The sequence below is a fragment of the Chinchilla lanigera genome, unplaced genomic scaffold (genome assembly GCF_000276665.1).
Source record: "Chinchilla lanigera isolate Chin_1 unplaced genomic scaffold, ChiLan1.0 scaffold00030, whole genome shotgun sequence".
NCBI classification, from domain to species: Eukaryota; Metazoa; Chordata; class Mammalia; order Rodentia; family Chinchillidae; genus Chinchilla; species Chinchilla lanigera.
The window spans coordinates 20165093-20192653 of record NW_004955431.1 but is presented as its reverse complement, the minus strand read 5'-3'; the positions used below and the strand labels follow the sequence as shown (position 1 = coordinate 20192653).

General features: G+C 34.0%; 1 protein-coding gene across 1 annotated transcript in view; it reads right to left on the bottom strand.

The window, feature by feature from the left end:
* The window catches only part of Atrnl1 (attractin-like 1), a gene marked incomplete at its 5' end in the record, with an annotated part of 750654 nt that overhangs the window by 552365 nt on the left and 170728 nt on the right, over positions 1 to 27561 (bottom strand). Inside the window, 4 exon segments of the mRNA XM_013515898.1 lie at positions 6004 to 6192; positions 8467 to 8680; positions 13979 to 14160; positions 15329 to 15461. Coding sequence (XP_013371352.1) covers positions 6004 to 6192; positions 8467 to 8680; positions 13979 to 14160; positions 15329 to 15461 — 718 coding nt within the window.

The following is a 27561-nucleotide window of genomic DNA, read 5'->3' as shown; positions in this document are numbered from 1 at the left end:
AATGAAATCACTGCTTAAAGACTCCCAGAAAACTTTCCTGTGCTAGCATTTTTAGGGAGGTGACCCAGAGACCTACAGAACACCTATTCCATTGGCTAAAATACTAAGCTCTTTACCATTCTTGTACATAGTGAAGGTGTTCAATGAAAAACTATTCTCTGTCTGTGGACATCCAATGCAAGTGACAGAGGCCCATTCCCTGAGATTCCTGACCCTCATTTGGACAGCTTTTTGTGGGTAATGCTCTGCCCATGGGGCCAAGATACTAGTATTTGGCTATCATGTGATAGATAAACACAATTTCACCCCAAGAATACACTGAGCGAGAACATGAGAGCCTGCTACTCCCTTTCAGTAAGACAACCTGATATACACACTCCTACTAATTTTCAGGGATAAAGAATATCATTCTAAGACTAATTCGATGAAGTCCAACTTTTATTCTTTTGGACTGAGACACAACATAAGAGACACATCATAGCCCATGAATGCTGTGATATCATCCAAGGGTAAAGCAGTCTTACAGTCTGACATCATATTCATAGTCACTGCTAAGTAATGCTTTTAATTTTTAATTGTACCACCCTATATGGGGCTGAGATTTTCTATAACCCTTTTACTTCACTATACATGGCATACTTTATTTAAGGAATTGTCTATTCATACAAAATAGTGAGATATATACATATAATAAAAAAAAATCCCCAGAGGGGGAGAAGTGGTAGATATCTGGCAAACTCAATTTCACTGTTGTAGTGTTAATAACTCAGCTGCCACTCCATATTTAATATTACTGGAAGCAATAATGTTCTTCTTAGTACTGCAAATAAAAATGGTGTGAGTTTCTTAGTGAATATCAGGGACTCAATATACTACGCTGTGCAAGATAACATAATATTAAAGAATTCATCAATGATAATACTATTTGTTATGAATTATTTGAATGCTGAATAGCTGAGTGATGGGATGTAAGAAGGTATTCTAGTGGCACCTATTTTCTTAATAAAAAAGAACAGATAACTCATATGATGAGCTATCAAACACTAATAGTAATGTTAGCCTTGCAGATGCAGTTCATTGACAAGATGAGTATCCTTTGGAAATTTAAATATTTCCCAATAACACAAAGGTAAGTATTTCATTTAAAAGATACTTAGATAACAGGACATTTCCATAATCGTCCTTAGTTTCTTTGATTTGAAATATTTCTTATATCTGTGATTGTAGTAAGCCCACAGTATCATTGACTATGTTATACTGTTTACCAAACTATACAAGGTTGCCAGGTAATTAATGATAAATAATGGAAAATATCAAATCAGTTATACTCTCTTGACACTGAAATTATTTACTATTATGCATGGTTTGAGGCAAAATTTACTAGTTCTTACCCTTAATAACTATTGTTTCCTAATGTTTAGTGTATATGGGTATTTTCAGGAAAAATAAATTTTATCTTAGAACTCCCTTCTTAAGGAAATATAATCATTAAAATGTCTTTAAAATGCATTATGAAAAACTTACAGCCAAACTATGTGTTTCATGCAAACTATTCTTAATACAACATTTCTGTTAATGCTTTCCATACAGTTGGGGAACTCTTAGGTTAAAGAATTTTGCAGGTCAATGGAACAGAATAAATGATACAGAAACAACCCCAGGCACACAGGATCTAAAGCTCAGTAATCTGATCTTTAATAAAGGGGCCAAATGTTGTACATTGCTCAACTGCCACCTCACAACATAAAGAGGCCAAAAACATAAGTTTGAGGAAAGATAGCCTCTTAATCAAAGGTGCTGGAAAAACTAGCTATACACATGCAGAAACTTGAATCTATACCTGTAATTCTCCCTGTGTACTAAAGTAAAAACAAAATGGATCAAATAACTAAATATTGCAACAGAAGAAATCTGCTGGAAGATAAAATAGGTAAAACTCTTGAAGATATAGGTATAGGGAAGTACTTTCTGAACAAAACCCCAGTTGCCCAAGAAATAACACAAAGAATCAAGAGATGGGATTCTATAAAGTTAAGCTTCTGCACAGCAAAGGAAACAACCAACAGATTGAAAAGGCAACTTAAAGAACATGAAAAATTGTTGCCAGTCACTCCTCACACAGAGAACTAATATCAAGATTGCATAACAAACTTAAAAAAGACTTCCCCAAAATAAGGCACCTAATTAAAAAATGGGCAACTGAAATGAATAGATACTTCTCAGAAAAGAAATATAAATAACCAATAAGTACAGAAAAATGTTCAACATCTTTGGTCATCAGAGAAATACAAATTAAAATAACACTGAGGTTCCATCTTACTCCACAAAGAATGTTTATCATTAAGAACTCAAATAATACAAAAGATGGCAAGGCTGCAGGAAAAATGAAACCCTACAACTACTATTGAAATTAGCATGGAAATTCCTCAAAAAACTCAAACTAGAAATTCCATTTACCCGGCTATTCCTCTTCTAGGTATCTTTCCAAAAGAGTTAAAGACATCAACATACACATGTTTATGGTAACACAACTCACAAGAGCTAAATATTCAAAGTGGCCTACATGTCTATCAATAGATGAGTAGACAAAAAATGGGATATATATGTACAGTGGAATGAAAGTCAGAAATAAAGGGTAAATTTGAAATAAAGAGCAAAATAAAAGATAGACAGTAGAAAACAAGGAGATGGATCTTTTGCAAATGACCAAGAGATGGAAGGAGCGGGGTTAGAGAGGAGGGAACGGGAACATAAAGGAACTAAGATGTGTCGCGCACATGTACCAACTCCCCTGGATAAATGTAATCATCCAGTGCTGCAAACACATACTGAGACAATGTTTTAAAAAGAACATGTTTTTAAAAGGTTTCTTGCACTGAATGACAAAACATAAATCTTCTAGTTCAGTTTATTAGATTTTTTTTTTTTCTTTCAGTGCCAGGGATTGAACTCACAACCTTGCGCTTGCCAAGCAGGCGCTTATGCCATTGAGCTATATCCCCAGCCCTGCTTATTAGATTTTTAAAACAAGTTATAAAATTTCATGTTCAGAGTAACATTCTAGTTTCTTTGGTTTTCATTTTAGATATAAAGCTATTAAATAAGGTAAAATTGGTATTGTTTTTGCTCAAGTGGAAAGCAATATGCACTGATAAAAATAAAAAAATAATTCTTTAGTATTTAATGATGACTCCAAAACTAAAATTCTAAGTCTTTTTTTATTACAGAAAACAATGTGACAGGAAAGTTTATGTAGGTTGTACAGGGTTCTTAAAAGTTATGGGTGGTATAGAGACTATAGATGAACTAATGATATTTATAAATATCAGGAACAATTCATTTTATTTATTTTTGGGCTTTTGAAAGTCAGGTTGTAAAATAGTCAATTTTTAATTATATAAGAATTTGAAAAATCAATCTGGAAGCCAACATCAGCAAATGTAGAAATAATTCTTTTCCTCAATTACCAAAAAAGGATGAGATGCACCTATAAAATCTAAAAAATGTTAAAACAAGCATAGTTTTATAAGATGTGTGTTACATCATTAGGTTTCTTGATATTTTATTTCATGAAAATTTCATGAAAATTTCATTTTCATTATCATTCTACACATTAAGAACTAAAGTGTCTATTATTATAACACTTCATTAATGTCTACAGACTATCTAATTTATCAACTAAGTAGTTAGAATATTTATGTAAATATACCCCTTTTAATAATGCTAGCTATTAACAAACCTTTTTCAGAAATCATGAAAATTTTGTTTTAAAATATACTTCTGTTCAGTTTGTCAATTCAACACATTGGTATTTCAGTGTTAAAACTCAAAAATTCAGCTTTGTCATTTGCAAAGACACATTTTTTCTCAAATTCTTTTAACAAAAAAACCTCAAATGATCATTATGACAAATTCTCAAAGCAACATAAAATTTAGACCATTTCCAATACAAATTTTTAGTCACTATTTGGGCACGTCATTGAGGGAACACTGGATCCCAGGAGTAAGCAGGGTACTTACAGGATTTAAAACAATAGATTTGCCAGAAAAAGGGATCTCAGACATATAAAACTGATGCCTAACTTGAACAGCCTGTCTCTTAGGAGAAAATTAAGTTCAGAAGATGAAGGAAAAGAATGAATAAGTAGACAATGATATTGCTACTGGGATATTTGTACCTCATCACAGTCACGTTGCCATTACTCGCTTCTATAGAAGAAATACAAGAAAGCCAAAGTCTCATAAGAAAGTCCTAAAGATACTTATGAAAGCTGCAGAAATAAGTTAAGCTATGGCCCACAATTCTAGGAAACCTCCAACTGGCTCCTTCCAAGAGGGAATAGAACAAGAGGAAGCCAGTGGACCAATGCAAAAGCCTGGAATGTATGTAAAAAAGTTCCAAAGATGGGTGATTGATAAGATAATAATATTAGAGAATTTAGAGCTATCATTAGGAAAAATGAATTAGAATTGGGATAAAGAGAGAAACTGTTTCTTCTGCTATAAAACTGAATACTTTTCAACCACAGCACATGCCTGAGTTTAACAGATATTGGACAGACACCAATCTGTGTATTGGATTCACTTTTCAAACCTTGTTACTGCAGGTTAAAATAACAGGAGATGATAGATAGATAGATAGATAGATGATAGATAGATAGATAGATAGATAGATAGATAGATAGACAGATGACAGATAAATAGACCAACTGACCAAATCTAAGCACTCTTGGTTCCTCTGATACTCAGGAGTTTATAAATGAGGAACTGAAGATGAATAATAATCTTTCTGTTTATCTTTGTTAGGACTTCAGCAAGAAAATGTATGTTTTGCTTTGTTGAAATCAAGGAGTTTTGAACATGAAAAATTGACATTAATTGTATCTCAGGTGATTCTAATGCTAACTGTGGTTGGAGAATGGTAACTCTTGGACTCCTGAAAGAATATTATTTAAAGAAAAACAACTTAAAAATGTGAAGTCTGGATCAATTATCAGAAGGTAGAAGCCCCAAGAGTAGGACATGAAACAATACATACGACATTGAGAACTTGGGGATAAAAGCATCAGAAGTAAATAACATTTTCACTTTCACAATCCAATTTTGAATGGAAAATTAGTATGCAAGTCCTTTATGGAAAGTGTATTTTTGATGTGACACAGTATCAGAAACTGGGTTATGGGAACATAAACTATATTCACTGTTACCAAGAAACTAGCTCAAATCGGTACTTCCTTCCTCCAAGCAGAAGGAGCCACATGCAGCCTGAACAACCTACATAACACAAACAGCAGAATTCTGTAATTCCCTTGGCAGCTGCATTCTGAGGTAATTTGTCTTGGACAGTAAGGCTTATGGTTTATAATCACAGTGTCCAGTAGAAAAAATTCATTCAGGTGTATCCTCATCCTACACTCATTACAAAATATGAGACCAACATGGGGTAGGCTCTTTCTCCTGAGAAATAATTCACAGGAAGTTCAGCATCATCCTACTACCATAGCTCTCCCTATGATGACAACACTGCACATATTGCATTTGTAGCAGTAAATATCAACAACATATTTTTGCCAAGAAATCTTACCTGAATATAACCATAAGCAGGCAAATGGACAAATATGAATTAACATACAAAACAACTGCTATAGATTCTTCAAGATTGGCAAAGTCATATGAAAAAAGGAAGGCATGGGTTAAATGAAGCACAACAAAGCAGTATGTGATCCCAGAAGTGAGCACTATCATGAAGCTATGTGCCATCTGCAACCTACACTGAGAGTTCAGAGAGAAGGGAGGAAACAAATGTGGCAAAATATTAACATTTAGGGCAATATGCATAGTGAAATTCAAACTCAGAAGCTGTAAGCACTAGTAGGTTTTAAACCTATCTATAAGAATATTTTCTCTCATTACTTGAAATTTCTCAAACATTTAATTCTTTCCATCACAGAAAAGTAATTTATGGTACTGTTCAATGAAAAATCACTCCAGACAGATACTTACGAGAGCAGGTGGCAGTCTGCCATTCTAGACACTGTCCATATGGAAACGATATTATGTAAGCATTAGAGTCCACACATCGCTTTGTACTGCTACACCACATGCATTCCATGCCATTGCTTGTACAGTTGGAACATGAAGTCCTTAGAGAACATGGCTTTTTGCAAGGCCTTGCATTTTGATTTGGACTAACTGGAATAAATCCACAAACAGAAATATTTCATTTGTTAAAATATATTTTAACACAAATGGATGAATTTTGTTTATTTTGCTATTTAGGAAATGTTTCAATTAACCCAAGTGTGCCATCTAACTAGGTAAATGAAAAGATAACAGATCAATATTTAGCAGATCAATAAGATAACAGATCAATATTGCTTAAATTATTACTAAACTTGAAAAATGCATATAAAATTTTGAACTCTTTATAAGTTGTATAATTTTGAAAATAATAAATAGGAATATAATATGTTACATAGTTTTTCTATTAGCTGAATACTAGGTATACCAGCATTATTTCCTCTCCCAGCCATAATATTTCCATAAACATTCCACACCTTATCAAATCATATCTATGAGTAAACATGTCTGTGATATAAACAATAAAAATACAACTTACTATAAAATCTCTGTACAAAATATAATATTTATCACATCCATTAGGATAATTATTATTTTAAGAAGCAAGTACAAAAACTAAAACTAACAAATGTTGGCAAGTATGTGGAGAAGCTGGAACTATGCATTGCTGGTATGAATGTAAAATGATACAGCCTCTGTGGAAAATAGAACGATAATTCCTCTTAAACAGAAAATTACAACATGATTTAGCAATTCCACTTCTAGATATGTACTCCAAAAAAAGAATTAGAAATTCAAACACATATGTGTACATTCATAAGCATAGCAGTATCAACAAGAGCCAAAAGTACAAGCAACTCAAAATATCTTCTCATAGATAAATGGAAACACAAAATGTGGGAGATATATGTGTGTACATACACATATAAAATTATAAATGAAATTACATATGTAGTAGGTCCCTGATTAATGAACATTCAAGTAGGGTACTTTCACAGTTACAAAGGGACCTCACATTACCAAAATCCATAGATGCAAACAAATCATGGAAGTAGCTCACATGTCTGCCAGACACTGTCACAGTTATGTTGCTATGTGCTTACTGTACAGTGCAATAGCGTACAGCAATGCAGGGCTCAGTCAGAGCCCAGGATGTCTGGAAGCCAGAGGAAAGGCAGTGGTGATATGGAGGGGACTGCTAGGAAGTGAAAACCAATATACATCGTATATATCTGTTAAAGATGTACAAGACTCACTTTGTCAGGCTTATGAATGAATATGACTTACAAAGGTTCTCCTGGAATGGAATTCCTTTGAAGTTGGGGACTTACTGTACACACATTTATGTATAAAATTATATAGACATATATAATTATATAGACATATTTATTATAAAATTATACAGATATACTTTATATAATTATATATACATTTATAATTTTCTTAAATAAAAAAATTTTACACATGCTATAAGTTGGATAAACTTTGGGGCTAAGGGAATAAGCTAGACACAAAACAATAAAAATCATATGAATCTACAATATGAGATGTATAAAGTAGTCAAATTCAGGCAGAATAGAATGGTGGTTTCTGAGAGATGATGGAAAATATTGTTGAATGAGTATGGAAATTTAGTTTTGCAAAATGAAGAAAGTTCTCAAAATCAGTGGTGGTAATGATTGCACAACAGTGTGAATATACTTAATGTCACTTAACTGTAGACTTCAAAATGGTTAAAACAGTGAGTTCTATGATATATATTTTTATCACAATAAAATAATGTATTGTAAAAGAAAATAATTCAATATTCCTTTCTCACCTAACAGTAACCCATTCTAAAAAATATTACTGACAGACATCTTTTTTCACTTCAAATTTAATAGTAGATCTATAAAATTATATTATGTTTCAGTCATTAATATCAAAGACAAATCTTCTCAAACACTATGATGATAAAAATAAAGGACATTAACAAATTAAAAACAGATTATTGGGGCTGGGGATTTAGCTCAGCGGCAAAAGCGCCTGCCTGGCAAGCGCAAGGTCGTGAGTTCGGTTCCCGGTACCGGAGAAAAACCAAAAAAATAAAATAAAATAAAATAAAAAATAAAAATAAAAACAGGTTATTGCTGTAGTATACAACCATATGTTCACAATCACAGTATTTTTAATAAAAATAACATTGTACAAAACTATAAATTTTTATTTTCACAAGTTATACTTAAGATCAATTAATAAGTGGGTAATGTACATAAAGTAACCATTAGCAGGTCAGTATCATTAAAAAGTGGTGTGAGTCACTTCAGACTACACCTTGGAAGGAGGTACTAAGAAGAGGGTTGAAAACACATTTTTAAAGAAATGCAAGTTTAATGGACTACTTACCAACAGGTTTCTCACAGACAAGGCCATCTGCCATAGACGTGCAAGGATTTGCTTTTAAGCCAGCCACTGCAGCCCTTTCTAGATATGCACAGAATCCAGAATCATTTGGTTCACCAGGAAGCCACTGTAATGTTGTGTTTGTGAAAGGAGACATGTCCTCCCATCCCCAGTAGGATATATTGATCTTGCGTAAGCCTACCCAAGGTGATACTTTCTGTAAATAAAAGAAAAAAGGAGAGGAGGAGAGAAGGAGAAAAACAGAATTAAGGACAGGTGGAAGACACACATTCTCCCCCATCCAACTTTGCACCTGTGGATTCAGCTGTCTGGCCATGGCATCCTGCCAACGTTGAGGCTGCTCTGAATTCTACTTCCATAAGGACAGAGCATCAGAAATACCTGATCATGCATGAGATAAGCATCTAGGAATAGGCTCCCAGAGAGTCTGCAGCACCAGGGAGAAATAACAGACTGGGTCAGAAATCCTATCTCCAAGAAAGCCCCATAGCTATTGTAAACTACAAAACCAGGGTGGGTTTTACTCTGAAAGTGACTTCTTCATGGAAGACTAGAGTTGGAGAAGAAATCCACTGCCTGCCATACTGCAGAGGGTTTAATCAGGAGCCATTTGGAGAATGAGCACCAAACAACTGCAGAACAACTTCACCTCAGGGTCTCCAGTGTTCCCCTGAAACAGTGACTGAGAGACAGCCACAACAGACAGCTGCAGAGAGGGTACAGGCTAGACATAAACGCCCTGAGAAATTCAGGCTCAGGCTGGAAAGAATGTCAGCCCCACCCTCCATGGTGAGAAGCAACACTTGGCAAGTGTGGCTCTCAACAGCAGCTAGATCTGAAAGTCCTGGCACTAAATCCATCGGTATACTTTAACACCTGCATCGCTCCCTATATCCAGCACAGAGTACTGGTCTGATTGCTTTGCCCATCTACCAAAACATAGGCAAGGACAGTCCTTGCTGGGATAATTGCCACAGGCTGCAGTGTACAGACAAATGGGCCTTGCAAACAGCAGGGCACCTTACAAACCTGCAGACCACACAATTAGGCACAGAAAACCAACACTTGCAGGATTGCAAGACTGAAGATCCTAGAAAGAAACCACTCATTCATTGTTGGTAGGAATGTAAAGTAGTAGGACCACTATGGAAATCAGTATGGAGATTTAAAAAAAAAAACTATAACTAGAAATTTAACTCAACCCAACTATTCCTCTTCTAGGTATCTTCCTGAAAGAATTAAAGATATCTTATTTCAGTGATACATGCATTCACAATTTATAGTAACAAAAATCATAATAGCTAAACCTTGGAAGCACAATTCATGTTTATATCACCATAACTCATAACAGTTAAATCTTAGAAGCAGCCAATATGTCCATCAACACATAAGTACCATTCTGCCATAAAGAAGGATAAAACTGCAACATTTGTAGGAAAAAAGAATGCATCTGGAGACAAATAAATTGGACAAATGAGTTTAAACATCATGTGCTTTCTCTTACATGAGAAACCCAAAATGTAAAGAGAAAAGTAAAAAAGATAGATAATAGGAAAAAGGGAGCTAGATCTGCAAAAGGTAAGGGGACCAAGAAATGGAGGGAGAGGAGAGGGAAGAGATGAAAAACTAATTAAGATGTGTTATGAACATGTGCCAACTCCCCTAAAAAATTTTAAAAAACAACAGAAAGGATATTAAAAAGTTGATATAAAATTAATGCATCATGTTCCTAAGCAAACAACTTAGTATCATTACAAGTTACACATTTCAAATATATGGAACAACCTTTATTTTAGTACAAAGGATAATTTAATAATTCTAGCATATTTTGAAGAATGATGTAAAATAGAACACTATTTTTGAAGCATATTCTTTGTGTTTAGCTAAAGTAATTTATTTGGAGCCTCTGTAATTATTTTCTTTCCTATAAAATAGAGATATAAATATCTAATTTAAATATCTACTTCATTAAAAACAACATATTGCTACTGCTGCTTCTGGTACTATTACTACTACTGTCAACTTGAACAGTCAAGAATCTAAAGATAAATTGTCATTATCTGCACAGTACAAAATAGAGAACAAAATCAACAAACAATACATGGAGGTTAAGTGAAGACAATAACAAAATTTCACAAAAGAATAGGAAAAAGAATAACTAGTCTCTCCTAGTTCAGCCCCCTAATACTATAGTAGGACTTTTGTGCAATTTTAGATAAACTAATGTCGTATACTTTCAGTAATAAAAAGATCCAAAAAACTGATAAATTTTCCTTATGGCTGAAAATTTAACAGGTTGACAAAAGCTACATAACCATACTAAAATTTTGATTTATATAATTTATTTTAATCACTACATGAATTCAAAACATGCTATTATTATTATGCAAAATAATTATATGTTAATAGTCCAAGTTACTATTTTAACCAAGTCTACTATATTATACACACTTCTATTTTAACACAAGTAATATTTTGTTTTCCAAAATACTAAACTACTGATATTTATTACAATATAAAATGATCTTAAAACTTTACATGATTTTTTTTACATCATGGAATGCCAGGGTACAGAAAAATGTGTGTCTGTATATAAATCTTTATTAACATAGAAATAAGATATTTATATTTAATGTTTATTCTAATGTTGTGCAAATGGTCCTAGACACCTTTAAAAGATAGCCATCAACCTAGAAATGTATAGCATTTACAAATGCACATTTACTCAATTGCACACAGTAAATATTCAACAGATGTTTCTAGGTAAAATATCTTATGAATTCATTAGGATAGTAGACTTCAAACCGCTAGTACCATACACTGTACATAATAATTAATCAATACATTTTGCTAAGCAAAGTTCATGAGATTAAAAATGGTTATTTCACTACCATCTGGCACAATGCTTAAAACAGAGATAGTACTTAATAAATAGTACTTCTAACTATAAAAATACACATTCTGCTTCACATTGTGAATTACATATTTTGTACACTGTTTTAAAATATATTTTGATAACAACGTTATAAAATTTTTGAAGTTCTTGATCACATTTCAGATTAACAACTGTTTCACATTACAGCAATTCTAATTGCCTCCTAACCACAGTAAAGACAAGTTATATAAAATGAAATATTTTTCCCTAACTCACCATGATAAGAACATGTGAGAAAGAAAAGAGGAAAAAAAATGAAGCAGGTGATAAAACACTTAAAGTAACTATTACTCAGTGAATGAACCAGAGAGGCAGTGGAAAATGAAAGATAAATTCCATATTATGAAAATGTACTGCAGCACACCATAAATCACTGCAACATTTCCTTAGACATTTCCGATAAGTAAATGATCATTTGGCCCAATATTATCTCTTAAAAGTACATGAATTTATTGATCTTTATTTTCCAAAGAAGGGTTATCTTAAGTTTATACAATGCAATGGCTCAGGACATAATTCATTTTCTATAAAGATATGCCTAATGGAATGTCACCTTGCAGAAGTTTCCACTTTGAAATCCTGCTAAAAGCACAGCATTCTGATAAAATAAAACATCTTTCATTTTAGACAGCACTATATATATCAAACTGTTAAGTCTAAGTTCATCATACATCCAAAATTACTATTAGTCTAATCCTTACAATTTGTAATAGACAAGAAAAATTAGCAACACAACACACCTTAAAATATACTACTTCTAAAATACCACACTTCAAAGTTAAGCTGTAACAACTAAAACTAATATATTTTAAACAAGTAACAGTAAGAGTTTTACTATCACTTTCTAAGACTCAGAAAATGTAAATATGCAAATAAATTCTTTACAAGTGATAGATATTTACTACAACTGATTTTCACAGGTAGTGAAAGTTTTCATTACTCATTTTTGTATAGGAATAATGCTCCCGATGTAAATAAATAAATAAATAAATCTTAAATTATGTTGTATGTTCCATATGTTAAAAATAAAACTTTGTAAAAATATCCTGCCCTATTTTCCTAAAATATAAAAATAAGTAGGTTTCCCCTACATGCCACCACATACATCCTATCTTCCAGCCATAAACTGTAACTCTCAAACAAGGCAAGAGGAAATGTAAGATTTTTTTTCTAGCCTCCTTAGAAATATCTTTAAGTGCCGGCCAACCCCAAATCTTAAAAAAATTGGCTAGGACATTTCTTTAGGAAGTTTTCCTGAAGTATACATTGCTGATTAGATGTTTACTATCTACCTATGTTCACATATCACTTTGGTTGTATATATTTCATTGCAAATATCACAGTTCAATATAATTGTGTATGTATCTCTTTCTATTAAACTACTTGAGAAAAATGGTTGTCTTTTGATTTCTGTATTCTCAGTAAGTAGTAAATTGCCAAAGTACTCTAAAGGTATTCAGTAAATATTTCCTAAATAATATTGGTCCATTGCTTGAAAGAAAAATAGCTAGAGTTTCACACACAAAAAGGTTTTATAAATTTACTGTTAATACAAAATTAATTATTTTTATCTTTATCCTATTAATTCCAGGCATAGATCTATTATAAAGCCAACAACTATCAGTGTGAAACCCAGTTCAAAACACCTCAATATTTATAAAAGGCAAGCAATATAATTATTGATATTATTAATGGGAGAGAGAACTTTGGCTCTACAGAAAGAAACTGGCATTAGAAATTAGATTATCCACTACTAGTACTCATGAGAACTGTGCATTCAGTACCACCATAAATATTAGCGTCTGCAATGAATTGAATATCCACATTAAAATTTAACTATTCATCATGGAAAAAATTAGAACACTATCTGGAGCAAATAATTTTTTACAGTCAATGTCAATATTAGCTATTCATCAAAACATTCATTTAGTTATCTAGTAATTCATAAAATACTGACTTCTGGAAATAATAACATCAGTGCTATTATAAAAATAATCTGTAAGTGCAAATCATAATGGTAATCACAGTAAACACAAAAAATAAAAGGTGTTTATACTATTTACACGTAGTATCTCATTGATTGCTCATAATCCCAGTTAGCAAGTTAGTAACACAGGACTGGAACTACTAAATTGTAGAAATAATCACCATGTCCAGATTATATGCTTTCCATCACTATTATGCAAAATTATTAATACCAAGAAAGCATTATTTAAGTATTTCTATACCAAATACTGGTAATATTCTGACAATTTTCATGTCCAGATCACCTCTACCAGGTTATATGGTGTGGAAATATCATAATGAAGTTATATACACACGCTTTTAAGAGTATTTATTCATTTAAGATGATATCATAATGGCTTACTATGCAAACATAAGATAAGTAACATATTAAAAAATACACCTACAGACTGAGACCTCTGCCAGTTCACTTTTCAAATCAGTTCCACTTTTATTTCTAAGATTTAGTAAGAATATATATTAAAAATCAAAAAGAATGATTCACTTCTAAGAATTATGGTATTATCAACCCATATTTTGATAATATAAACAAACCTGATGTGTATACTTCTGTATTTCATCCAGAACAAATTCTACTTCTTTTGAAGTTGTTAATGAAGCAAGATTTCCACTAAGATTATAGCAATAAAGCTTTGCATTGTCATAGCTTTCTCTACTAGAATTGATTCTAAGACAGGCATCCCCAATGTGATTCCATCCTTCTCCACAAAGATGAGCTAAACAAAGAAAAATTGCACATTACAAAAAAAAGTATTTAGCAATTATTACAGAATGCAAAATATAGCTTCTATATTAATTAAAACAATTTTTAATTCTATGGAAAAACTAAAACAAAATTTCATAGCACAATAATAGAACAACAACAGTTAATACATTGTATACTGTTATCTTGAAACTATCATAAACTACTTTAATAAAACATTTTAAATATCCCAATATCCCAATCAAAAATTGCTTAATATTTTGGTAAAGAATGAAAACAGAGGATCTTAAATTTTTCTTGAACTATTAAAATAAAGTACAGCTCTATAATATCTGTTAGAATGTACTGACTATTTGCTAGGTTTCCTGTATAAGTCTATTTCATTGCAATATGCTATGCTTATGTCCCAGAGTCCAGTTTAAAAAACCTAAGATCATGTTCACAGAAAAACAACCAACACATAGTAAAAGCAATTTCAAAGTTATTCTTATATGTGAGGCTAACTGACCTCAAAAATCTAATTTCTGTAAACCAAGTATAATGTTGTGCTTTAAGTTGAGTTCTTTGATTCTTTAATTATGAGAGCATATCATTTATATATTCTTAGTATAAAAGCTATAGACATTTCTGTCTAGTGTACATTTTTACATAGCTATTCAAGTCTTTCTAGAATTTAAACATACTTTTCAGCAGTAGCAGTTTATCCACAGAATCTAAATTGAACAGTAAGCAGTATTATTATCTAAAATACAGGTTTAAATATAAAGTTATACACTAATATGCACCAATTCACAATGTAATGTTTCTGTAAAATACTGACAGCTAAACTGTATGATAATCTTTATATCATGCTAAACCTATCAGTGCCTCTTGCTGGCCATAAAAGGCCTTATAGATGGATTAGTGCAACTTTTATAAAGCTAGTCTAACGAAGCAGCTCTCAAACATTTTGTTCTTTAACTCTAAAGAATTGTTGAAGGCTCCACAGATTTTCTTGATGTATGTTCTATTTACAGGTTTCAATCATATTAAAATTAAAAATGAATTTTTAAAATACACTTATTTCCTTAAAAGAACTGAAAACAATATACAATTATGAAACTTCTTTTTAGAAGCAATGCTATGATGACATTCTTTCATGTAGCCTATACAACTTATTTATCAAGTTTTGAAATCTTTACCTGGTAAAGCTTGACATTCTTGTTGTCGTTGATCCCACTGGCAATTCAAGTTTAAGGAACAGCTTTTACAGCTGGTTAGTTTATTGCAAATCTGCTCATTTCTCACATGACATTTTGTGTAGTTTCTGACAGACTAGAAAGTTAAACAACAAAGCATGTTACCATTCTTTGCACAAACCATGCTTTTTTAACATTAGTGTATTTTTATATCACCTGGTGAACTTTACACAGATTTCTAACTCCAAATCCAATTCTACTGAATGAGAATTTATCATACTTATTTTACTTTTTTGTTAAATTTATCTTAAAGCTGCCTTCATACCCAGTGAACTGCATTTGGAAACAAATTGCTACTCACTTAAGAATGTATTCTTGTAATAGTGAACAGAATCTCAGCCAACCACAGGAGCCAACAGAGCCAAACACAGGCTGCCAACTAATCAGACTACATCCATATAAGTCAAAGGCCTCATCATACCATGCCCAATTAAGGCCAATTCCCAACTATGACCAACTGTGCTACTTATGTATATCAGTTGCACATTTTTCCCGGTCTATAAATACTGCCTGGCTACCTTGTTGAGAGAAACTCTAAACCTCTAATGATTTAGGGTACTGTCCAATTCACGAATTGTTGGCTCGAATAAACTCTACTAAATTTCATTTATTTGATTTTTTTCTTTTAATAAAATTAATTTTCTTAAAGTCATTGCTTATTCAAAAAAATGTGTAAGCTACAAAATTTGAAGCAAAGACCATGTAATGAAAACTTTTTTAGAATATCTGAATACAGGCTTTCAATTCAACAAAGTTAATACTTGAAGTCATGTCCCTTAATGGTAACATGAGATAATTCCAGTTTTAATAAAAATATTATTCAAGGCTTTGGAAATGAAACAGAAATAACTAAGACAAAATTGAAAGAAATGCTTTAAAGAAATACAATACAATCTGAAAAGATAAATCATTTTTACAATCTAGAGGCTAGCACAAAACCTACAAAAATTACTCTTTTAAAAAATCTTACTACATAATGGAATCCTATTTCTACTAATCCAGAAAAATTAAAGGTCAAGAAACAAACCAGTCCAAGTGTGGTGGCACATGGCTATAATCCCAACACTTGGGAAGCTGAGGCAAGACAGTCGCCATAAGTTCAAGCCCAGACCGGGCTACATAGTGAGTTCCAGGACAGCCTAAACTGTATAGCAAAACCCTGCCTCTAAAAACCAAAAAAACAAAAAGAAAAGAAACAACCCAAAAGAAAGTTCCTCATGAAAATCAGACAGTAAAATATGGGGTTCAACTTTTCCTGTGAACTTATTTGTCAGAAAATAATATAGAAGTCTTAATGCTGTTGATACCCTAATATTCAAATCTTTCTGGTGTAACTAGACTAGAAGTAAACTCTAATCTACCACAGGACTTCTCATATAAGAAAGATAAATATTTATTTTTTCAGTCAAGAAGGATAAAACTTTAAATTATACCTATCGCACATATACAAATTATTATAAAAATTTTATACTTTTAGGTACTTTAAATGTCACCCACCAAATATATATGTACGAAGCACTCATACTTTCCCATATAAAATATACTATAGCCGCATTCATTCCGAAAGTATTAATTTCTTTAGAGAAAATTACATATAAGACAGCAGATAAAAAGAAGCTAAAGATAATGTTTATCTTTACTCATCATAAAAAGTTAAGGATGATACATTTTAATAAATTTCAAAATTACTTTGAGACTCTTATTCATCCACCATATTTTCTTTGGGAACATATAAACTTTTGTATTATGTTCTCTCATTTATAACTTTTTGTTTCTATATAACATATAAATCTTCATTATCTATACGATAACTAGCATACAGATTAAAACATTTGCAAGCTAACTGAAAAGAAATAAATTTACTTGAATTATTGAATAAATAAAATAACCCATAAAAATGACAAAAGAATGACTAAGCATATTAAAATAAGAGAAAGAATAACAGTTTAATGTCAAACTTCAGAACAACAATGGTAACATTAGAATCACCATCCAAGTAATTCTACTGCTTTTCATCAAGAACAGGACAGTGATTTATCAATAATGAACAAGTACAATAGATGAAATTGTCAGACATGGAGCCAAGTTAACCAGTAATGGAAGAAAGATGACTGTTATTCTGAAACATAGCTAATTTTTGGCCTTATAAACCAGATGCGCATTAGTAAACAGATTATGAAGGATAATCATCATTCCACTAATCACCACTCATATATTTACATGTAAATTTAAAATATAAATCCATGAAAAGCAAACAAATGATTTGACCTATTACAATACAAAATATGCAACTTGTAGTAAATGTTGGTAAATAATGAAATAGGATATCAGTGTATACTATTTAGACTAAAATCCTGTGGAGTTTTCTGTATCTGTTAGCTTTTGGTTAGTCACCAGACTCACTAATAAAACTGTGTAAAATGATATATTATATAAAATTCTAAATTATAAGTGGGTACCATCTGCTAGCTTACACTATGGCATTCCTTGTTAACATCATCAAAAATAAAATTTGAAGCAAAAAGGACACTTTCGGAAATGAATATCTGATAACTACATGAGAATTTTGGATATGTGTTTTCACCTGTATATGTAAATTTTACATGTATAAATGTCTGCTATGGACTGAATGTTTATTTTACTAAAATGTGTTCATTGAAGCCTAAACCCCAATGTGATAGTATTAGGAGACAGGGCTAAGGGAAGTGATTTGATCAAAAGAATGGAACCCTCACCATATAGGGTTCCATGACCTCATGAGGAGTTGAAGAGACCCCTTCTGCCCATGGGAGAAGTCAATAAGAAGTTACTTTTTATGAACCATAAATAAATTCCTTACCAGAAACTGACTGTCAGTGCCTAGAATTTGGACTTTGTAGCCTCTAGAGCTATAAGAAACAAATTTCTGTTCTTTATAAGCCACCACATTTACAGTGTTTTGTTCTAGTAACCTGAACAGATGAAGACAGTGTTTAGTTTTTTGGTTTTCTTTTTTCCAGTACCAAGAATCTAACCCACAACCTCACACTTTCGCAGGCAGGCGCTGTGCCACTGAGCTAAATCCCCAGCCCCAAATACAGTGTTTAAACACAAGTTAACTTATGGCTATCCAAAAGAAGTTCAACATAAAATCTTATGGAAATGTTAACTAATAATATCCTCCACTTGAATTATATGATGTCAATTTTATGTATCAATTTAACCAGCACAACTAACCAGATATTTGGCTAAATATTATTCGTCATTATATCTGTGGCCATGTGTCCAGCTGAGATTCATAAGTAAAGCAGAATACCCTCACAAATTTGCACAACTGCTTCACAGAACTTTGTACTTCTACTGGAATTTACACCACAAGCTTTCATGAGTATTCAGTTTGCAGGTGGTAGGTAGGAGACAGGAGATGAAGATGTGGCAAAACTGTCTGGGAAGTAGGTGTGCCCTATTTATTACAAAATCCCAGGACACATGCACAGAACAGTTCCAAAACACTGCATGTAGACTTCTCATGAGACTCTAGCACATTTTCAATATGAGGGGTTAGACCTGCTGTCAGCCTAAGGAGTGGGTGACACAAAAAGGACAGACCATACTGAGTTTTTGCCACTGTGCTCTCTTCTTGCATGATGGTCCACCCTCACACTGTAGAGTGTACTTCTTTTCCTATTTTTAGTTGGCCCAAACTCGTCTTGCAGAGTCTGTTTCTTTCTTACCTTTAATAAAACTTTGCTGTTGTTTGTGCTTGTCTTAATCAATTCTTTGGTCAAAACAAGAAGAACTGAGAAACCACCTGTACAAGAGGACTCCAGTAACCCCAAAGCCCAGTAACAGGTAGATCATAGGATTATCCATAATCAAATAAACCAGTTCCTTTTAATAAATCAAGAGATCCATCATGACTGACTAGAGGCAAGGGTTTCCAAGGGATACTCAAGAAGAGTAGCACAGGAAAGCACAGGTACTCAGAAATGTGGAAACGAAACAATGCCAGAAACAGAGAATCAACCTTAAGAAAATACTTATCAAATCAAGTCCTATACCAAGGGGCTTTAGAAAGGGAAGAGGACCACCTCCAGATTGAAGCACTCCTTATACTATAGGTCAAGCGAATGCACAATTGTGGGAGTGGATCTAACATCCTGAAGGAAGGAGGTAGCACTGCATCAGCGGCAGGACCCATAAAATAGGCTTCTATCCTATTCTCCCTTCCTTATGGGAAAGGGCACCCAGTGAGTAAGATTCACAGATTAGAGTACCAGGAAAACTGCAGGCCAGAGAATCACTCAAAGGACAGAGACTCAGCTAGCACTGGCCCCTTGGCCAAGTAAAGAATGAGACCACAGAAAAAGAAAAAAAAACATGACATTAAGTAGAAACTGAGTGTTAGTCACTGATAAAGCTGTGCCTTTCTAAAGGAGTCACAGGCTGCAATATGTAATTATCCAGTGGAGAAAGGCAGTTTGAGCAACACCAAAGTAGGCACTATCTCACTGTCTTCCCAAACACCAAAGAGTAGTATGTCCATAAGATATCCTGTCAAACACCTTGAGTGCCCACAAAAGAATGTCCCGGTACAAAGCCAAAGGCTGCTAAGCATATCAGCCTAAGGAACCACAGAATTTTCTGGCAGGAAAATGACACTTTCTTGCATATGGAGAAGGAGATAAGCAAAGAGCCAGGTAGATGCAGCTTAGCCAGAATGTTTAAAAATGTTGCAGCCAGGTAGATCTTCATACAAAGTAAGCTCAGAGGCACAATGAATCTTTAGAGGGAAAGGAAAGAGATCAAGAAAGCCCTTCTGAAAATTGGCAGAGCCTGAGTTCTGACCCAAGCACACTGGCCAGTGTCCTTCTCACCCTGCCCAATTGAAAGTGTCTGATCATTTAAAAAAGGAGGTGGGGGGCAAATTTCCCAGCTAGCTACAGTCACGGGATCAAAAGTGAAAGTAAGCAGAGTGCAGCCGGCAGAAAGGAGGCAGGCTCAGAGATCTACCCCGATTCCCAAGGCGCTTCATTCAAAGGCAGGCAAGAGAACAAATCCTAGGAGAGGACCACTGAGAGAGTTGCATGAGTGGATTTTGGACTGATAAGGAAGAGGAGAAAAGGAACCTTGTGGACTCAATGACACCTGAGTCATATGGAGGTGCAAAAGAGAGCCAGACCCCGCAGCCGGTCCAGAATTCCCTACAACTCAAAGCTTCTGCATATGTGAACCTAGCACAGAGTTCTGACTGAACTCAGGCTGCAGCATAAAAAGAACTGAAAGGATGTTTTCATTTTGTGTTTTTGTAACTGTGTGGCTTTTTCTTCACTCTTTTCTATTTCTTTTTTTCCTTTCCGTGTGTGTGTGTGTGTGTGTGTGTGTGTGTGTGTGTGTATGGGGGGGGTGTCTGTATATATTAAAAGGAGAATCATAATTAACAATTAACCAATGCTTTAATCTAAATAGTGTCTTTCATGGGAAATTCGGGGTAACCTTCATCAAAACTGTATTCAGGATTTGAACATAAATTGACTATCATCATATTTATGGTTTATGTCTAGATGTCCCCCCAAAGCCACATGCAGTCATGGGGTGGACTTTTAGAGTTTATGATTGATTCACAGTCCCATGTTGGAATTATGGATGTGAGTGCTACACCTGCCCTGGGGTGGGTAGTTTGCAAACAATATAAGGGAACGGAAGAGGCTGCCTGCTGCTGCTGCTCCTCCCTTTTGCTCTGTTGCTTTTGCTGTTTTCCACTGCCATGAACTGTTGCCCTCTACCAGTGCCACTGTGCTTTGGAGCCAGCCATGTACGGACTGAAACCTCCATGAACTGTGAGCTAAATAAACCTTTCCCTCTTTATTTTGGGCATCCGGTATTTTGTCCCAGCAACTAAAGAAAAGTAACCAAGACAACCATGTTAATAGGTTCCAATCTTCTCACAATTTCTCTCAGTCTCTGACTATACATCCCCTCTCTCTGAGTCTCTTCTGCTCTCACAAATATTCTCTCAAACTTTCTCTACACCAGGCCTCTGTTTGGGTTATACAAATAATATCAACTAAGTTTGATCTCCTTTCTTTCACTTGTATCTTTTTTTCTCCTTTTATTTCTGATCTGCTTCCTGCCTTTTCCTCTTCCTTTTACCTTCCCTGATCCTCCATATCCTGGTGTATGTGTCAGTAATATATCATAAAGTTCATGAACATTGAAAGTAGGGTAAAATCTTAAAACCCGTTTTCATGTATATGATAAACATATGGGTGGCTCTGTACCAGCTGACATAATCAGTAGTCAGTCTTTCTTTGCAATACAGTGACTGGATCTGATCATACTACACTAAGTAAATTAAAAAGGTATATGAATACCAAAACATAATGAAACCCAAGATTACATCATAGTGAGACATACACTAAAAAGAACTCTTCCTCTGAGGTGGGTGGAGCAATCAGTGAGACCAGGTCAGGCCCCAGCAGTGGTGCACAGGTGTAACCAGGGAGAACTGGCCCCACCTGGGTACATATGCAGACCCAAGTGAGATCATCAGCAAAGAAGAGCTTGAAGCACCAATGAGGAACCAGCATTTGGTGAGTTAGATGAACCAGTATTGAGCTTCAGCACAGACGTGCAGAATAGAAGTGGGTGGGTCCATCATTCTATAGCAAAGGGCTCTGGAGAACACTAACAGAAGACCAGCCAGAGTCCCCACATCCACAGGCAAGATCAGGTCCATACCTGACATAAATCTCATGGCAAACTTGGCTGTAGTACCCAGCACATTTCTGGGATCTATCTTGGACACTAAGACAGAACTATGAATACCAGAGGAATTTTACTACTTTTATTCTCCCTTGTTTATCTGATTGGTTATCATTTTTCCCACCTGGTTGGGTTTTGTCTTGTTTTATTTTGTATTCTGTAGTATTTTTTTCTTTTTTTTCCTTCCTTTTTTCTGGTCTCTGTTTTTCCTTCTTTCTTCTCTTTCTTCCTTTTGTTTCACTGTTTAAGTTTCTTACCTTTCTTTTTTGTTTTCTTGTACTAATCCTCTTTCTCCTTTCCTCAACGACCTCTTGAATTTAGGACACATGTACATGAGTAAATATTGTCTCTTCCCTTTCTGATACACTTCAATACCCTTTTGCTTTCTCTTTCATTATTTCCCTCCTGTGTCCTCATTTCCCAAAACTCAGTGATCATCCTTTGACTTCCATCCTTTGACTAATTCTACTATCTTTGACCTCCTTTATCACTTTATCTAGTCCTTTACCCATTATAACTCCTCCCTATTGAAAAAGGGTAAAATAACTCCACTATGGGGAAAATCACTGCCTACAACTACATGGAATATGTTAGATTTTGTTATAAAACTTTAGAATTTGCTTCTGTGGTTAAAGGTATCACATGAATAGTTTCCATTGTATGTCAGTAGCTAAGCTGTACTTGAAACTATTGTTATTTCTAATTGTACTTTTAGCTAGAATCCCCTACATATAATAATCAGTTTATTTCCCTTCTATGATTGTAATGGCATGGGGTCATAATCATCAGCATAGTCCAGTACCAAAGGACTTGGTGCTGAACTAAACAGTAAATTTTCAACCTTACCAAATTGGTAAAGAAGGTTATTGGGCTAGACATAAAGAACCACCTATATGTAGAAGACATCACTAAAATCAAATATCTCCTAGGGAAGCCTGCATACTAATGATAAAGCTATCTACCATATAAAATCAACAATCATCAGCACTGAAAACAAAATAAAATAAAAAAGACAAAATAAAAAAATGACAAGACACAAGACACAAGTAAAATGCAACCCCAGACCCTTAGACCACCCAGGACAAGCCTGGAGCACAATGAGATAGAGGAATTTGGAAGTCAAACACTGGAATTTTCTTAAATGATAGCAACAGAAATGAAAAAAGAAGTGGAAAAGGCTACGGAAAAAATAATCTCTCAGGTACAAAAAGAAATGATGCTCAAAGTAAAAGATATTAGAGTAGACACAGATAAAACAACAGAAAATTGAATAGGAAAATAATGGAAACCACAAATGTGCAACATAGGAAAGAAATAGAATCCATGAAACAAATTCAAGCAGAAATCCGAGAGATTAAAACCTCCACTGAAAGTATATGCAACAGATTGAATGAAGGTGAAGATACAGCATCAGATTTTGAAGACAGAATTTCAGCTAGTGATCATGAAAAGAAAGATATCTTAAAAGTAGTAAGAAACTATGAAAAATCAGTCCAACACCTACAAGATGAAGCCAAGAAGAACAATGTAAGATTGACTGGGGAGAATAAGAAAGCTAGAGATAGCAGAAATGCCATGAAAAAAACTTCACAGAAATAATGGCAGAAAACTTCCCAAGCATGGATAAAGAATTTGACATACAGGGCTGGGGATTTAGCTCAGCGGCAAAAGTGCCTGCCTGGCATGCACAAGGTCATGAGTTCGGTTCCCAGTACCAGAGAAAAACCAAAAAAAAAAAAAAAAAAAAAGAATTTGACATACAAATAAATGAAGCATATACAGCTCAAACAGCCATGAACAAAATAAATCTACACCGAGGCATGTAATAATCAAGGTTCAAGAACAAAACATTAAAATCAGCTAGAGAAAAGAAACAAATCAACTATACAAGAAAGCCCATCAAAATCACAGCAAACTTCTCAACAAAAACCTTCAAATCAAGGTGATCTTGGAGTGAGGTAGTTCAACCCCTAAAAGAAAACAAATTCCAATCCAGATTGATGTATCCTGCAAAACTATCTTTCAAAATTCAGAGACAAATAAGATACTTCCATGATAAAGAATACCTGAGAAAATTCACTACCACGAAACCAGCTCTCCAGAATGCTCTGAAGCATATAATAGAAAGAGAAAACAAAGATCTCAACCACAAGAACATGAACAGAAAGAAGCCAGCAGGCAGGAAAAACAATTAAACAAGGAGGAAAGACAGTGAACCAACAACAAGAAAAATATAAGTGAGTAACCAGTATCAGTTGTAACCACCAACATAAATGGACTCAACTCAGCAATCAAAAGAAACAGATTGGCAGAATGGATTAAGAAGCAAGATCCAACAATATGCTGCATTCAAAAAACACATTTAACTCACAAAGAAATCCATAGATGGGAAGTCAAAGGATGAAAAACAATATTCCATGCCACCAGGATCCCAGAAAAAAGTAGAGGGAGCTGTTCTATTTGGAGACAATGTAAACTCAAACTAAGACTGATCATAGAGACAAAGAGGGTCACTACATACTTGTTGAGGGAAGACTCCAAGAGGAAGAGATAACAAACATAAATGTTTATGCACCAAACGCTAATGTACCCAACAACATAAAACAAATATTAATGTACATAAAAAATCAAATAAACACTAACACAATTGTAGTGGGGGAAATTAATATCATACTCCCACAATTATATAGATCAATCAGACAAAAAAATCAATAAAGAAATATCATAATTAAAACAAACCTGTGAATAAATGGACCTAGTAGATGTCTACAGGGTGTTCCACCCCACAACATCAGAATATACATTCTTCTCAGCTGAACCTGGGATATTCTAAAAAATATAGCACATAGAAGCCCATAAAACATGTTTAAGTAAATGTAAAGGAACTGAAATAATCCCATGCATACTACCTGATCATAGTGCAATAAAATTGGAAATCAAGGCAAAAGAAAACACAAAACTACATAAACAAATGGAAATTAAACAACACCCTCTTGAACAGCCAATGGATTACAGGGGAAATTAAAGAAGAAATTAAAAGACATCTACAATTAGAAATAAAATGCCAATACAACATATATGAACTTATGAGACATAATGAAAGCAATCACAAGAGGGAAATTTGTAATAGTAAGCTCTCACATTAGGAAAACAGGCAAATCAATAAATGTAATACACCATATTAACAGAACCAAAGACAAAAATCATATAATCAACTCAATAGATGGAGAAAAAGCATTTTACAAAGTCTGCCCATTCATGACAAAAACCCTACAGAAAATTGGAACAGATGGTTTTTACCTCAATCTGATAAAAGCCATCTATGACAAATCAACAGCTAACATCATACCAATTGGACAAAAAAAAGGAAAGCTTTCACTCTAAAAACAGGAACAGGACAAAAATGTCTACTATCACCATTCCTATTCAACACAGTTTTGGAAACATTAGCCAAAGAAATTAGACAAGAGAAAGAAATAAAAGGAATAAAGATAGAAAAGGAAGAAGTTAAATTATCATTATTTGCAGATGATATGATAAAACTCCATCAAAAGACTTCTAGATTTAATAACCAAATTCAGTACCATAGCTAAATACAAAATCAGCACTCAAAAATCCAAAGCCTCCCTATAAAACAAGCAACAAATTCACAGAGAGAGGTATTAGGGAAACCACACTCTTCACAATAGCAACCAAAAAGTGAAATACTTAGGACCAACAAAGGAAGTAGAGGATTTATACACTGAAAATTACACTATCTTGAAAAAGATCAAAGAAAATATTAGAAAATGGAAATAACCCCTTGCTCATAAGTAGGAAAAACCAACATAGTGAAAATAGCTCTTCTCCCAAAATTAGTATACAGATTTAATGTAATCCCAATCAAAATACCATTAGCATACCTCACAGAACCAGAGAAAACATTCCTAAAATTCACTTGGAATCAGAAGAGACCTAGAATAGCAAAAGCATTGCTGGGCAACAAAGGTAAGTCAAGGGGTCTCACAATCCCTAACTTGAAATTATACTACAAGGCTACTGTGAAAAAATCAACATGGTATTCACAAAGTAAACTGTGAGAATAAATGGAACAGAATAGAAGATGCAGACACAACTACAAGCACAGTCAGCCACCGTATCTTTGACAAAGGAACCAAACATGCTGAGTGAAAGAAAGATAGCCTCTTTCATAAATGGTGCTGGAAAAACTGGCTTTCCACATGTCAAAGACTAAAACTAGACCCATGTCTATCACCATGCACTAAACTAAAGTCAAAAAGGGATCAAAGATCTAAATATTAAGACAGAAACACTAAATCTACTAGAAGAGAAAATAGGTAGAAATCTTGAAGACATTGGTGTAGACTGAGAGTACATGAATAAAACCCAGATTGCATGGGAAATACTGCAAAGAATCAATGATGGGATCTCACTTTATTAAAAAACTTTGGCAGAACAAAAGAAATCAGCAACAGCGTGAAAAGACAACCCACATAGTGGGAAAAAAATTTAGGCAGTTGTGCCTCAGACAAAGGGCTTATATCTAAAATATATAAAGAACTGAAAAAAAATCAGACTTCTCAGTTCAAAGACCCAATCCAAAAATGGGCATCTGAGGTGAATACATACTTCTCAGATAAAGAAATATAAAGAGCAAATAAATATAAGAAAAACTGTTCAACACCATTGGTCCTTTAAAACATGTGAGTTAAAACAACACTGAGATTTCATCTGACCCTAGAAAGAATGGCAATCATCAAGAAATCAACCAATAACAAATGCTGGAGGGGTTGTGATGAGAAATGAACCCTTCTCCACTGTTGGTGAGAATGTAGCCTGGTGCAATCACTATGGAAATCAGTGTGGAGATTCCACAAAATACTAGAATTAGAGGTCCCATTCAACCCAGCTATTCCCCTTCTGGGTATCTGCCTGGAAGAGTTAAAAACATCATACCACAATGATACATGTGCATCTATGTTTATACTAGCACAATTTGCAATAGCTAAATCTTGGAAAGAGCCCAAATGCCAATCAACCAAGGAATAAATAAAATAGATGTGACATTATTATACTACGGAGTGCTACTCAGCCATAAAGAAAGATAAACTTGAAACTTTTATACATAAATGGATACAACTTGAGACCATACTCATAAGTGAAATAAATAAGTCTCACATGTGTAAATATTGCATTGTATCCCTAGTGTGAGAAGCTAAAAGAGTAAATAAGACCCAAAATGTACAATAGGTCCCATGGTTCGAGTCCATGCTTTACTCCCACAGCCACTGTTCCCAGCTGAAACTCGTGGAGAGAGCCAGGTATTCCCCATCTCCTTCCTGAAGGCAGAGCAGATGACCCAGGACCCTGCCGCCATTACAGACTGAGTCTCAGCCCTACCTGCACCCGCGGCAGACAGGAGGTCCTCACTC